General features: G+C 41.6%; 1 protein-coding gene across 2 annotated transcripts in view; it reads right to left on the bottom strand.

Moving 5' to 3' along the window:
* VPS16 (VPS16 core subunit of CORVET and HOPS complexes) overlaps positions 1-13,909 on the bottom strand; it is a 265,631-nt gene that overhangs the window by 137,446 nt on the left and 114,276 nt on the right. For both annotated transcript variants that reach the window (XM_073633127.1, XM_073633128.1), the window contains 5 exons: positions 10,689-10,820; positions 9,756-9,883; positions 8,178-8,213; positions 7,818-7,926; positions 7,599-7,733 (listed from right to left, as the gene is read on the bottom strand). In XM_073633127.1, coding sequence (XP_073489228.1) covers positions 7,599-7,733; positions 7,818-7,926; positions 8,178-8,213; positions 9,756-9,883; positions 10,689-10,820 — 540 coding nt within the window. The remainder of the gene's footprint in view (positions 1-7,598; positions 7,734-7,817; positions 7,927-8,177; positions 8,214-9,755; positions 9,884-10,688; positions 10,821-13,909) is intronic.

Here is a 13,909-nt window from a genome sequence, read left to right as displayed (position 1 = left end):
TTAAAATTTGCTCTCTGGAGGTACCTGCTGACAGATGTGACTGAATCTGAGTCAACCAAACCTCCAGATTTCTGGCCACACAAGTGGAAGCCAAAGCTGGTTTCAGGTTTCCAACTGCTGAGTCCCAGGCTCTGTGGAGAAGGATATCCCTCCTCTTGTCCATCGGATCCTTAAGCGTACCCATATCATCAAACGCCAGGTCCGAGTTTTTTGAAACCTTTGAAAGAGGTGCGTCTAACTTGGGATTCTTATTCCATGGCTGCGCAGTGTCCTCATCAAAAGGAAACCTCCTTTTTAGGTTACTGGAGAAGAATGGTTTTCTCTCAGGATTATCCCATTCCAGTTTAACAGTCTCAACCAAAGAACTATGAACTGGAAACACTCTTGATTTTCTCTTATGTAATCCTTTATACATAAGATCATGTTTGGATAACTGAACCTCTTCCTCTTTTAATTCAAGGGTAGTATAGATAGCCTTTAATAAGTCATCTACATCCTCCACAGATAACTTAAATCTTGAGCCTCGAGTGGATTCTCTATCTCTGGGCTCTGTATCTGACCCTGAATCTTCCAGAGAAGAACGGGTAGATCTGACCTCAGCCTCAGAGTCTTCACTCTCTGCCTGCTGTGGAGTGCTTACTGACGCCTTTAGTGAAGATGGACTCTCTGCTGGAGTCTGGAGCTCGTCAATAAGCGTTCTAAAGGAACTGAAGGTGGACGCAAGCTCATCCCTAACAGAAGTAAGCATCTTCTGGCAAGAGGCAACCGGGTCATCCTTTACTAGGCCTTCTATACAGGTGCGACAAACTGCTTTGCTCCATGAGGAGCTCAATTTGTTTGCGCAAACCGCACATTTCCTTTTAAGTGGCTGCGCTTGGGCCTTGTCCTGAGTCTTGGTCTGCAAGACAAAATAAATGCCCCACAATGTAATTAAAGCCACACAATCACTCCGTAACACCACGTGCAGGAGGGAGGAAATGTGTCCCCTTACACCCACTACTACAGAGGGGGGAGGGGGAGGGAACACTCACAGGGATAGTAAGGTGGTGACAGAACACCCCAGGCTTACCTGTGAGGTGCTGGTGTTGGGAACTGCATCCGCTGCCTGTGCAGGTACTGCAGGAGGATCCATTCTGCCCCTCTTGGTCATCCACAGCCTGGCTGCTTAACACCAAGAAACACCAGCAGCCAGCGTTCTCTGTTCGCGCCGTTTATGAAGACTGGAACCTCGTCTCCGGCGCCCGATGATGATGTCATATGCCCCGGAAGTAACCCTCTCCAGGCACTTCCTGTGGGCCAGCTTGGAGCGCAATAGCTCCGCCCCCTCGAACGCTGCGGCTTCCTCCATTCCTTGCTCAGATCAGCCAGGCTGTCGGCAGGGAAGGACAACCGAAGCTCAGCTGAGCTAGAGTGCAATGCACTGCGCTAGGGGCACGACCTCACACCGGTCCTGGCCCTCTCCAGGCACTGAGGACAGAGAACAGCAACACAGCCAACCTCCCCAGCGGTGTGCTGCTTCTGGCAGAGGAAGAGGTAAGTGATATGCCCCAGAAAAAGGCCATACAAAGCCCCTGCTTATAAGGCCTATGGGAGCAGGTTCCATGAACATGTTACCCCCCGTCCGGAGGAAACACAAATAACTGACATGGGCCTGGAGGACCGCCCTTTTATCTGGTGGGGGTGACGTGTTTCCTGTCCTGGTAGGAGGAGCCCAAGGTCTCATGGGCTGTCCTGGAAGACGCTTGGAGAAAAGATAGATAGGTGGACCCCCGCTTTAACAAAGTAGCCCGACAATAGCACAGACAATACGGGTTCAAATCAGCTTATAAAAAGTTATAGATATTAAAGTGCATCCATTAAAAAAGGAATTTTACTCACAGGGACTATCATAGTGTGTACATGCAGCAATGTGGTGGGATACAGAAGAGTAAAGGAGACATAAAAAGAGCTAGAAGCTCAAAAAAAGGAATGGAAACTACCACATGGAGTAGAACAGAAAAGAGAAAAGGGAGTGGGTAGATGGAAAAGAAAGAGGGGGTACAGAAGTCCCAGGGAATACATTCTCCTATTACATTTTTTGTATCAAATAGATGAAAGTGATTGGTTGAAGGATAGTAGCTGAGTGTATGTGATCCAAAGCTGCAAAACGTAAGTGAATTTCAGTAATGTGTTGGTTAGAATGGATGAGAGTTTCTTATTTAACATAATGTCAGTTATTTTGTTTTTCACTGCCTCAAAACTGAGGTTAGGGGTTTTACACGCTTTAGCAATGACTAATCTAGATGCTGCGAATATATGAGAAGCTAGTATCCGTTCCAATCTAAAAATATGTTGAATAGGTTTATTCAGTAGGGCCTCATAGGGGTTTTCCCAAATGTTCGTACTAATGAAAGAGTGAATAAGGTTGTAGACTCAAGCCCATAATTTGGATGCTAATGGGGAAGGGGAGGAGAAGCTCTGCTGGTTTCTATCATCCAATCATGTACAAACAAAAATGCTGTTTTTTTATTTTCCTTTTATGTGATTAAGTATTATTTTCAAAGAGAAACTTTACTAAGCTCTGGAGCAAGTGCACTTGCAGTGCACAGTATATTTTCTTTTAGTAAATTAACCCCATAGTGCCATCCAAACAGCATCCACAGAAGCAAATAGAGGAGTAATCTGGTAGTATCCTAGCCAACCGTGCTGGCGTTTAGTACCAGCTATATAGAACGTTAAAATGAGTTTTCTAGGATTAAAACATTCTTACAACTTTTGGAAACTAGAAATGTTTAGGTACCTACAAATCAAAAATTTCCTGTCTATTAATGCATCTTCAGACTTGACGTCTCCCAATCTCACCGTATTTGAAAAAGCTTGCAACAATGATCCTCATAGAAGAGGACTCATCTCACATATATATACTCAACTACTCTCACACAACTCTTCATCTCCACTGACTTATACCACAAAATGGGAAACAGACCTTCAATTACAACCCGAACAAATAAACTGGTCCCAAATATGGAATAATACCAAATCAGCATCATCTAATATTGTCGCTCTCGAAACGAATTTACAAAGTTCTCACCAGATGGTACCTAGTCCCTGCCAGAATCTCCAAGTTTTCTCCACAATACCCGTCCCAATGCTTCCGAGGATGTTCAGCACTAGGATCACACATGCACATATGGTGGGGATGTAAAATAGTTGAATCCTTTTGGTTGGAGATGTTTAAAATGCTTTCTACTATGTTTAATATACCTTTGCTTCCTGATCCAACCACAGCACTCCTAAATGATAAACCAAATATTTTATCACACCGCCAGTTTAAGCTTATGCTCTTCATAACCACAGCAGCCAAACAGACCATAGCGAAAGCATGGAAATCTGACTCACTCTGTATTTTGTCATTTAAGAACAGAATAACTCAGTTCATGATCCACGCAAAGACCGAAGCAATCTTACTTGACAATTTATCAAAGTATGAAGCCTTATGGAGACCATGGTTTGAGCATTTCCTACCTCCAGGATTCGATAATTCATTATTTCTTCTTTGAAGACATTATATGGACAACCTATAATGTTACTATAGACTATACATATTGCCTTTAATTAGTGGTTTTCTCTGGTAATTCCCCCATGTCCCACCCCCTTAACTCCTTACCCCCAACACTGTGCAGGTACTACCCCCTTCACTTACTACTTGACTTTCTTGAAGTGTGAATGACTAAAAATAGTTGGAAAGACTTATTTAATCTCCAGATGAAGCCAAGCCATATTGCAGGAACTTGGTCCTGGGACTTTTTACTGATTCTCCCCCAACTATCTTACTTCCTTTTCTCTATTATACTTACTTTCCTGCATCTTACCTTCCCCACACTTCTTAATAAACTTATTCCAACCCCATACCTCCTATACTTTACCTTTAATTTGTATAATTCTTGTTTTCTGTATTTCTGCACTTAAAATGATATAAACGTTTATGATATATTGTGTGTTACTTTTCATACCATAATCACCTATGTGATGCATTACAATTGCCTGTTACCTTATATATACAAGGATGTTGTTATCTTTCTTTGTAAATATGAACTATATTTAACTCAAAACAATAAAATATTTTAAAAGAGAACTTTTGGAAACTGGTAGCCATATCCTCTGCAAGTCCTCAGGATAAAGTGATCGACCCAGCTCAGCCTCCCATCGAGTCTGGTACTGTCTAAGGAGCGTCTCTGCATTCATAAGGTTAGTTTGTGTGGCAGTAAGATGTGAGAGGGGAAATTTCTGTAGGAAACATAGGACAAAGGTGTGTTAGGGGGCCTAGTATACTTTAGCTAGATGGTAGTGGAAATCCGCTAGAACCAAGAGCAGGTTGCTGTTATGATTGTGGGACTGGTTTTGAGGAAACTTGGGAAAATTAGTTGTGTGAAAGTTCATAATCTGTTGGACAGCATAGTATCAGCCTTGTTTCCCTAAAATAAAATTTTTGCCTGGTTCATCTAACCATCTGATGTTCTGCTGTGTCTGTGAGGCAGAGGTTCAAGTTAGTCCGAGCTTAGTCTAACGTCTTTAAAGTAAGCCGTAACTTGAGCAGAACCTTGTTCCAGTTGTTGGAATAATCGGGTGCGCTCTTTCTTCCTTTTGGAAGCTATTTGTATAATGTGACTCTTGTATGACCTACCTCTATGCTTCCCATAAACTGATAGTACTGGAGAGTGAATCTTTATTCAGCTCAAAATATTCTGTAGATTTTTATTGAAGATCCTGCATGTCATTTACAGAGAGAAAAGAGCTCTTCATTGTCCACCAAGATTAACTTGATTTCTGGTGGAGGGAGTTGCAAGTGATAAGAGGGTCGTGGTCAGACCAAGGGACCGTCAAAATAGAAGTACAGTGTATCAAAGGGAGAAATCACTGTTCTGAAACATTTATGACAAATTCAGCACAATAAGCAGTTCTTGTTGTTAGGAAGAACTCATGTATAAAGCTGCAAAAGAAAGTATACCCTTCCATACAAAATATATAAAGTATGGCCAAGATTCTGCTGTGACAACACAAAAAGCATGCTTCACTATATTTTCCAAATATACCTATTCTGTACACATAGGCCCCATTTATAACTCCAGTAGGGCAAAACTAAACGAAATGGGTGAAGTCTTTTTTTTTTAAATGTTTACGTTTAGGGAAAAAGCAAGTCACCAGTAAGGCCCCTTTCACACGATGGGACCCTTGAGGTCCGCCTGTCAGTTTTGACGGCGGGCCTGAACGGGCACTCCATGTTAGCCTATGGAGCGACGGATGTCAGCGGAGACATGTCCGCTGACATCCGACCCCGTCCGATCCGCTAAAAGCAGACAGATGGCCCTACGTGCGAAAACGTCGCTGGTGGATCGAATGAGATCTGCCGAAAACGGACATGCTGTCCGTTTTCGTCCAATCCCTCCATAGGCAGAAGCGGCGCCTGACAAGCCCCTCCCCGCTCAGTGAGCAGAGAGGGACCTGTCATCCGCCGGCTGAGCGGAGATCAACGGAGAGATCTCCCACTGAGCCGGCAGACCGAGGCAGGCTCCGAGGCCTAAATCTCATCATGGGGAGTTGAGAAGTGTGCATGTGCAGTTTGTGCCAGAAATAAAACTACCTGCAGCATTGAAAAGTTATTTTACTGTCCTGCCTTGCAAGATTTTGTCCAAGAGGTTAAGGGTACTTTGGCCACAACTCAAACGTTTTAACATACTCTACATTGACCAAAGTAATTTCCCTGAAAGGCCTCACGCACACACAATGTTTTTACAGTCGGTTCTAGGGGCGTCAGACGTTTTATTTTCCTGCCTCTAAACACCCCTCCATGTTAGCCTATGTGTCCATGCACACACAGGCTTTTAGGAACATTTAGTGGCAGGAAAAAAAACCCACCTCCAGGGCATTCAAGAGCAGCAGAGTTTGGGCAGAAAAATCGTTTGAAGTTACTAACAGCTGCTAGAAGCTGCTAACAGCTTCTAAAAGCTGATAGTAGCTTCTGAACATTAGTAAATTAAAAGAAACAGCCAGCTCAGTTAGATGTCTCACAATGGGCTCCATCCGACTAGTTTCTCCGTAATAGGCTTCAGCTGGGAAAGGAGACTCACCAAAGACGTCAGCTAATAGCATATAGATACAAGTGGATTGGGGTGACACCGGAAGTTGAATTGATCTATACATCCTTTTGGTGTCACCTAGATGGGACATGTAAAAATTCTAAATAAGAATAAAAATATGCTATGCCACCAAAGGATGTATAGATCAATTCAACTTCCGGTGTCACCCCCATCCACTTGTATCTATATGCTATTAGCAGACGTCTTGGGTGAGTCTCCTTTCCCAGCTGAAGCCTATTACGGAGAAACTAGTCGGATGGAGCCCATTGTCAGACATCTAACTGTTTGAGCTGGCTGGTGCAAACCACCGCTCTGTTTTTTATGTGCATTTATTTTTGCTGATGTTTGGTTGCCTTGATATAAGTTTTTAGTGTGCTGTTTTAATAAACCCTTTTGTTGAAACATATTGCACTATGAGGCTATCCTCTTCTTCCCTTATGCTCTGGGATTAATCCATGAGCTGCCAGATTGGATTTCAGCTTTTCCAAAGATACTGTGATTCCTGCGTCCATTGAAAAACCAGGTCCACTTTTACAGCTTAAGGTGTTGGAGCCTGATAGGATCATTGTCCAGTGTCTGATACTGCTGTTATCTGGAATTTGGTTCGTTTTTACAGCCCAGTCTGTTGGAGCATGGTGGGATTATTATCCAATGCTTAAAACTACTGCTATCTGGTAAGAAGGGAATCTATGTGGTGATGGGATATTAAAGTCTTTATGTTTTGAAGAGCACTGAAGTTGCCTTATACTTGTTTCACCCGATTCCCTTGAAAAGCACAGACGTTTTTCACATACTTGGTTCACTCAGTTCCCTTTTGTATAAGGGTTTGCCAGTTGGACATTTTTTATGCACATCTTTGTATGCACATTTTTTTAATGCACCTTTTATGAACTGAATCGTATATTTTTCACTTTATGAGTCATTTCATCCAATTTTTTTAATTATTTTTATACACTTGTTTTTGCAGGAGTGGACTTTACGCCCTTAAATTTTTGTCATGTGTATTTTTGCACTGTGAATATTCTTATAGAATAGCACACCTGTTTCTTTTAATTATCTATGCTTATGGTAGGGGTTCTGACCTTTTGGAATGCAGCTTTTCTTCATCTATACATTTTCATTTATGTGTTTGATTTCTCCATTTCCATAGTCACATTTCCCTTCATCAGGAGCGTAGGAAAAGCACAGGATTTTAACCCTTTTTGACTTCTAAACATTAGTGCTTGAGCATTAATTCATTTCAATGACCAGAATAAATTATTTATTCTGGCCAATGAAATGAATTAACGCCCAAGAGCTTGACACCTGTAAAAGGTTGTAAAAGCTTAAGACACTTTTACAAGCTTCAGGCATTTTTTCTGCAAAAACACTGCTGGCTTCTAGGAGAGTTAAATAAATGTCCTGTGTGCATGAGCCCTAAATGTTCTCTAATGTGAAAAGCTGTACATTTTTACATACAAAATACAAATGATATATACTTACTTTAATAGCCAATTCTGTTCTGCCACAGTCACATGCCTTTGAAGCAATCTCTGAATATGAAATGCCTGCAGCATCGCCAAGCTTTTGATTGATGGCCTGAGCTACTTCTTCATCAGTTTTCTCTTTCTGCTGAACCTAAACATAGCACAGGTTTTACAGACAAACTACTTCAAACACAATAAGACAAAGAAAAAAAAAATTGGAAAAAAAACACTTTACCTTGTAACATGCCCAGTGCGCTAGAATTCGGCTCACTCCTTGAGAGTCAGGCTGCTTTAAGTGTTCACATATTTTTACAGCAAGAGGATAGAGTCTTCTTAAAACTAACCTGTCCAAATACAGGAAAAGACACAATTATTTTTCAATTAGTTTACTTTAGGGAAGAAACCACAAGACGACATTTGCCAGACATTATGAGTGTGCTAACTTAATCTATTTTTATAAAGTGCTAACATGTTATGCAGTGCTGAGTTTCAGATTGAACATCTGGTATTACTAGAATATTTAGGTTCACTATAACGATATATAGTATGTGTAAAGGTAAATCTAAATGCATTATATCAAGAAACAGAACAATACCTATCAAGTAGCACTGGAATTGTGAGTTGCTTGTATCTGCAGAAACGTTAAAGATAATTTGATATTCAAAAGGAAAACCGCAACCACAATGTAACACCATTTTCAGCAGGACCCAGCCCAGATTTGAACCATGTATGGGCAGGCTGAATGTACCAAGTTGATTGATCGATCAACTTGGGTACAACCAGCCTGCCAGATTTTAAATATGATTATTGCTAGGGGCTTATATAGACACTAGCAATAATCACTGTCTCCTCCTGGCAGGGGTGGCTTTTCCGCTGGGAGAACACAATGACCCGTGGCTGCCGGAAACAAATTCACTGCATGTATTGGCTGCTTTAAAATTTCAGAGGTGGGCCCATTTAATAAAGGAAAGTATATCATATTTATTTGTTTTATTGGATGACTTCACCTTTAAAATATTATAATAATAATTTTTATAATAAATGCACATCTTTGCAGGTAAAAAAAGAAAGGGCTGCTCACTTAGTAACATGTTACACCCTGGATATGGATGTAACATGCTATGAAAGCTGAACTTCTTTAAATTTTTTTTTTACATTTCTTCAGTTACTTCCTGGTTTCCAGGCCTAGGCAAATTATGTTATATCCCAGAAGTCTTCAGGAGGAGTTTTCTCAGCTAAGCACACTCTCTTGTCTACATGCCTGAGCTAAGGGCAGATGGATTCCAGGAAGTAAATGGTACATGAATCTTCTGCCCTTGCTCAAAATGGCCACAGCCAGAAATGCTAGGTGGGCAATTTCTCTACAAAATAAACCATGGAGACATGGATGGATGGGTGAGTTTGCTTTGAATATTAAAAAAGAATCAAACAGCATTTTTAGTATGTGGTACTCAGATACAGTGTAGTGCAACTTTAATTTTGCAGGATATGGGAAAGTATACAATTTCTAAACTGCTATTACTATTGTAGCCACTGCTACAAAATAGCAGCCACTTCATAGAGCCTGCACATCAGGTCAGCTTAGCTACTGATCAACCAGGTGCCCAGGGTCCCAAGGATGTTCTGGTATACTTTTCCTGGCCAAGAACCTGTCCAAACTTCATGCCATTTCACACTATGCTGGCTTGCTTTCCTAGCCAATAGTGCAGCACAACAGGCTGATAGGTAAAGACCAAGTTTTTGGATTGAAAGGATAGTCGCTATTTTCATGCCAGAGCTTTTTCCAAGCTATTTACAAATAGAATCAAATTACTTTCTTTTAGAATAAATCAAACTGTCTCACATTTAGCAAATAAATTGGTGGAAGATTTTTTGTGTATTTGTGACCCCTGCACCTGAAGCAACTGAGACAGTTATCAAATGTTTAAGAAAGATCTGTGACTTGCCTCCCTAAGCAATGAATTCAATAAATGCTACCATCTAACTTAAGCAAAATCTCTCCTTTTTTTAGTTTTAGACTTTTGGAAGACTAAATACTTTTTCTAAAATAAAATAAAAATTGGGTGGAGTTGATCTAATTTCGAATATTAATGTAAAAGAGTTAAATAATAATGGACCTGGCAACAAAGTTTTATTTTACAATATTCAGCAGACTATTGATTTGAAAAGATACTGTGTGATACTCAGAGGGATTCCAATCTGGTAGTCATTAATAGCATTGAGAACACGAAGAACACGGCACATTGTTACAAAATCTGAAGGTGAATAGCAATCAAGAAAGCATTTCCCAAAGGAGGCTGCCTATATGTAAAAATAAGAAAAAGGTTTAATTTTTATTACATGCAACAGACAAAATAAATATATAAAAATTCTCAATACCTATACAGCATACATTCTGTGCAAACTCTTAGCCACTTTAAATAGTTCAAAAAATATTTGTCTTAGATGCTTAGTTTAAGCCATTTAGCGTGTCCATAGGAAAGGGTATATTATAGAATTCTTTACATTTCACTTTCTAAAAATAATGCAATGCAATAGGATGAGCAAAAGAGAGACTAACATAATTACAGAGCACTTTTAAGAGACATGCAGCCATGACTCTCTCTCCTTTTTTTGGCCTTTATAATTAAAATGTAGAGAAGAATATATAGACATAATGTTTTTCCAATAGCAGGTTTCTAATATTAATTTTTTTACAGTATAATTGCATGATACAAGGGGAGAAGTTTATACCAGAAAAAAAAAAAACACTGTTCACGTGTGCCTAGGGCTGCACACATCAGGGAAACTACTTAGATCACGAATTATACTGTACATCCCACCTGTCTATAGGTTCTGAGGGCTAATTTATGATTGGTCCGGGCATTATATCAATACAAAAGGTTGCATTAAAAATGTTAAGGACTAGATTAGAATGTTAATTATCATTATTGGTAATCTCTTTATGCTCTGACAGCATAACCTCTAGTGATTTAATTGTATACAAATTCAAAAAGCAATCACTCAATTATTATGGTCTATGTGTAAAAAAAAACAAAAACAAAACAAAACAAAAAAAAAAAAAAAAAACACACAAAAAAACAAACATGTTTTTGGTACAACTTACTCTAAGCAAAGATTTCTGCATTTCTGGTGCATATTCATAACCAGCTGCTTCAATACACTTTGCTACTGCAACAGGAAGCAGGTTTTGATCCTTTATTTCACGGAGATAGTCATCAGCCTTCTGGCTTTGTTTCTAAACAAGCATAAATAAATACATTAAATAAATAAAAAGGCACGTCACTACAATTTATTATATAACTGTGTAATTAAAAAAAATCTCAAAGGGGATTCAATATGCAGACTACCTGAACAGTGTCTTCCATATGCAGTAACGCATACAGGCTCTGCACTTTAGGTTTTATTGTCAGTTTTTTTTAATGATCTGATGCAACACCTCTTTGTGTTTAATAAAAAGACTGATTGTAAATAATGGAAATAATTAGAGCCTAGCAATAACACGCTTATAAGGCTGACATCAAGCATGTGTAAAAATAGGATTTTTGTACTCACCGTAAAATCTTTTTATCCGAAGTTCATTGACGGGCACAGCATCTTCATCTTGACCTTAGGGTTAGATCGCCCCTTTAGGAGAGGACTAGGCAGAACATGTTAAAAACAGAAAAACTGCACAGTACCGCCAAGGGGGCGGTCCTACTGGCTATAACCCCCTCACACTGCATCCAGCAGCTCAGTTCATCAAAAGCAGTACAAACATAAATAGGAGGGGCGGATGCTGTGTCTGTCAATGAACTTCAGAGAAAAGGATTTTACCGTGAGTACAAAAATACAAAATTCTTATTTTCTCTTTCGTTCATTGATGGACACAGCATCTTCATCTTGACCTTAGGGACGTCCCCAAGCAGTGTCAAAAAAAAGAGGGGTGGGAACAGCAAGAAAATAACTCCACCCATAACAGAGAGCTCCTCAACGGAGGAGTTGCAACCTTAAACAGCCGCCTGCAAAACCTTGCAGCCGAAGCAAGCATCCAAAGATGCGCTCACATCAACCTTGTAAAATTTAGTGAAATTGTGAACGGACAACCAGGTCGCTGCCTTACACACCCGAGAAACAGACGCTTGATGTCGGAAAGCGCAAGAGGCACCAATTGCCCTGGTAGAATGTGCCGTGACAGGAAAGGGAGGCGCCCGCCCCCTTATGGCATAAGCCTGAACCACAATCTGTCTGATCCACCGAGAAATGGTGGTCGACGAGAGCGCCAGGCCCTTCTTCAGACCAGCCACCGATACAAACAGCGAGTCCAACCTTTCGAAAAGGAGCTGTAGAGCCCGGACCACGTCCAAGGAATGCAAAGCAACCTCTTTGGGGTGTGACGGCCGAGGACATAATTACGGAAGCACCGCCTTATCCTTGTGGAGATCCAAGTAGGGAGACTTGCATGACAAGGCCGCCACTAGAAAGACTACTTTCTGAGAGAGTGTCATTAAGGGGATCTCCCTAATGTTTTCAAATGGCAGTTTCTGAAGCACCGAGAGCACCAGATTCAAATCCCACGGAGGCAGCTGTGGTCGAACCGAAGGGGCCACATGTCGAACCCCCCTGAACAAACGTACTCACCAATGAATGAGTCACCAAGGGTCACTGAAAAAAAAAAAAAAAGACAGCCAAAGCTGATATCTGCCCCTTAATGGTGCTTAAGGCAAGTTTCTGATCCACTCCTCGCTGCAAAAATAGCAGGATCCTGGAAACTGAGTATGTGCGTGGACGCCACCCCATCTCCTCACACATGAAGATGTAGGCCTTCCACGTACGATGATAAATCTTCTGAGAAGACGATTTCCGTGCCCTCAGCATAGTGGAGATTACTGAATCCGACAGACCTCGGTCCCTTAGCACCTGGCTTTCAACAGCCATGCCGTTAAAGCCAGCGACGGTAAAGCAGGATGAAGTATTGGACCTTGCGACAGAAGGTCCTCCTGCATCGGCAGCCACCAGGGAACATCCGCCACCATTCGTACTATGTCGGTATACCACAGACGCCGAGGCCAATCTGGGGCAAGCAGAATCACCAGAATCCCCTCGGCCACCACTCTGAATAGCAGACGTGGTAGAAGTTTAAGACAAGTAAACTGGCGCTCAGAGGCTATAAGGCAAATGACTATAAAAGTTAATAAAATTATAAAGTCTAAAAGCTGAATCAATCACGGTGTAATTAGGACAGTGTTGGAAGTCTTGGACAGGAGCCAGGAAACAGTTTATAAAGCAGGAGAGGATCCCTGGAGGATAAGTCATAGGTAAAACAAAACACCGGAATAAAAAACTTTTCTTTTCTTGTGGGAATTTGTGTGGCCAGATTCACAAAAGGCAGCTCTTCTTGTTGAGAGAAGTCAAACTCAGATCCATCCAGGTAAAAAAGAGAGAGAGGAGTGCCACTAAGTAAAATCATTTATTCACCAATATAAAAACAAAGTATCAACTTACATTTAGGAGCGGTATATAGAACAGACAGATGTGATTCCTGATAGAAGAAGGGGAAGGGAACAGTCAGTGATTCCCCGGGGATGCCTCCAAACACGACGCAGTCCGGCGGGGAGGCCAGGACGGTACACAGCCTGTCTCTGCGGGAGGACGGAGCGGCAGCCCAGGAAGCCGCTGGCAATGTTGTCAATGAGGAGAAAAGACACAACGCGTTTCTGAGCCTGCGCAGGGTCTGTACGGCACATGCGCGCTCCTTTATCAAGTGTAGAGTAGGGAAAACAGTGAAGAGCTATTTATAGCAGATCAAAGGTAATGGGTGGACGTTCACAGCTGAAACTTTGATTCAATCAGCTGTGAACGTCCACCCATTACCTTTGATCTGCTATAAATAGCTCTTCACTGACAACATTGCCAGCGGCTTCCTGGGATGCCGCTCCGTCCTCCCGCAGAGACAGGCTGTGTACCGTCCTGGCCTCCCCGCCAGACTGCGTCGTGTTTGGAGGCATCCCCGAGGAATCACTGACTGTTCCCTTCCCCCTCTTCCATCAGGAATCACATCTGTCTGTTCTATATACCGCTCCTAAATGTAAGTTGATACTTTGGTTTTTATATTGGTGAATAAATGATTTTACTTAGTGGCGCTCCTCTCTCTCTTTTTTACCGTGGTAGAAGTTTGAGTGGGGGGGAGGCATAAATCAGGCGATAATGCCCCCATGGAGCCACCAACGCGTCTGCCGCATCCTCCCAGGGATCTTTTGACCTGGCCACAAACCTCTGTACCTTCCGATTGAGTCGAGAGGCCAGAAGATCCACATCTGGTGTGCCCCACCTTAGGCAAAGGAGCCA

This window comes from Aquarana catesbeiana, linkage group LG06 (genome assembly GCF_042186555.1).
Source record: "Aquarana catesbeiana isolate 2022-GZ linkage group LG06, ASM4218655v1, whole genome shotgun sequence".
Taxonomy (NCBI): Eukaryota; Metazoa; Chordata; class Amphibia; order Anura; family Ranidae; genus Aquarana; species Aquarana catesbeiana.
Note: the sequence above shows the minus strand (reverse complement) of the source record. Positions and strands in the feature narration are given on the sequence as shown.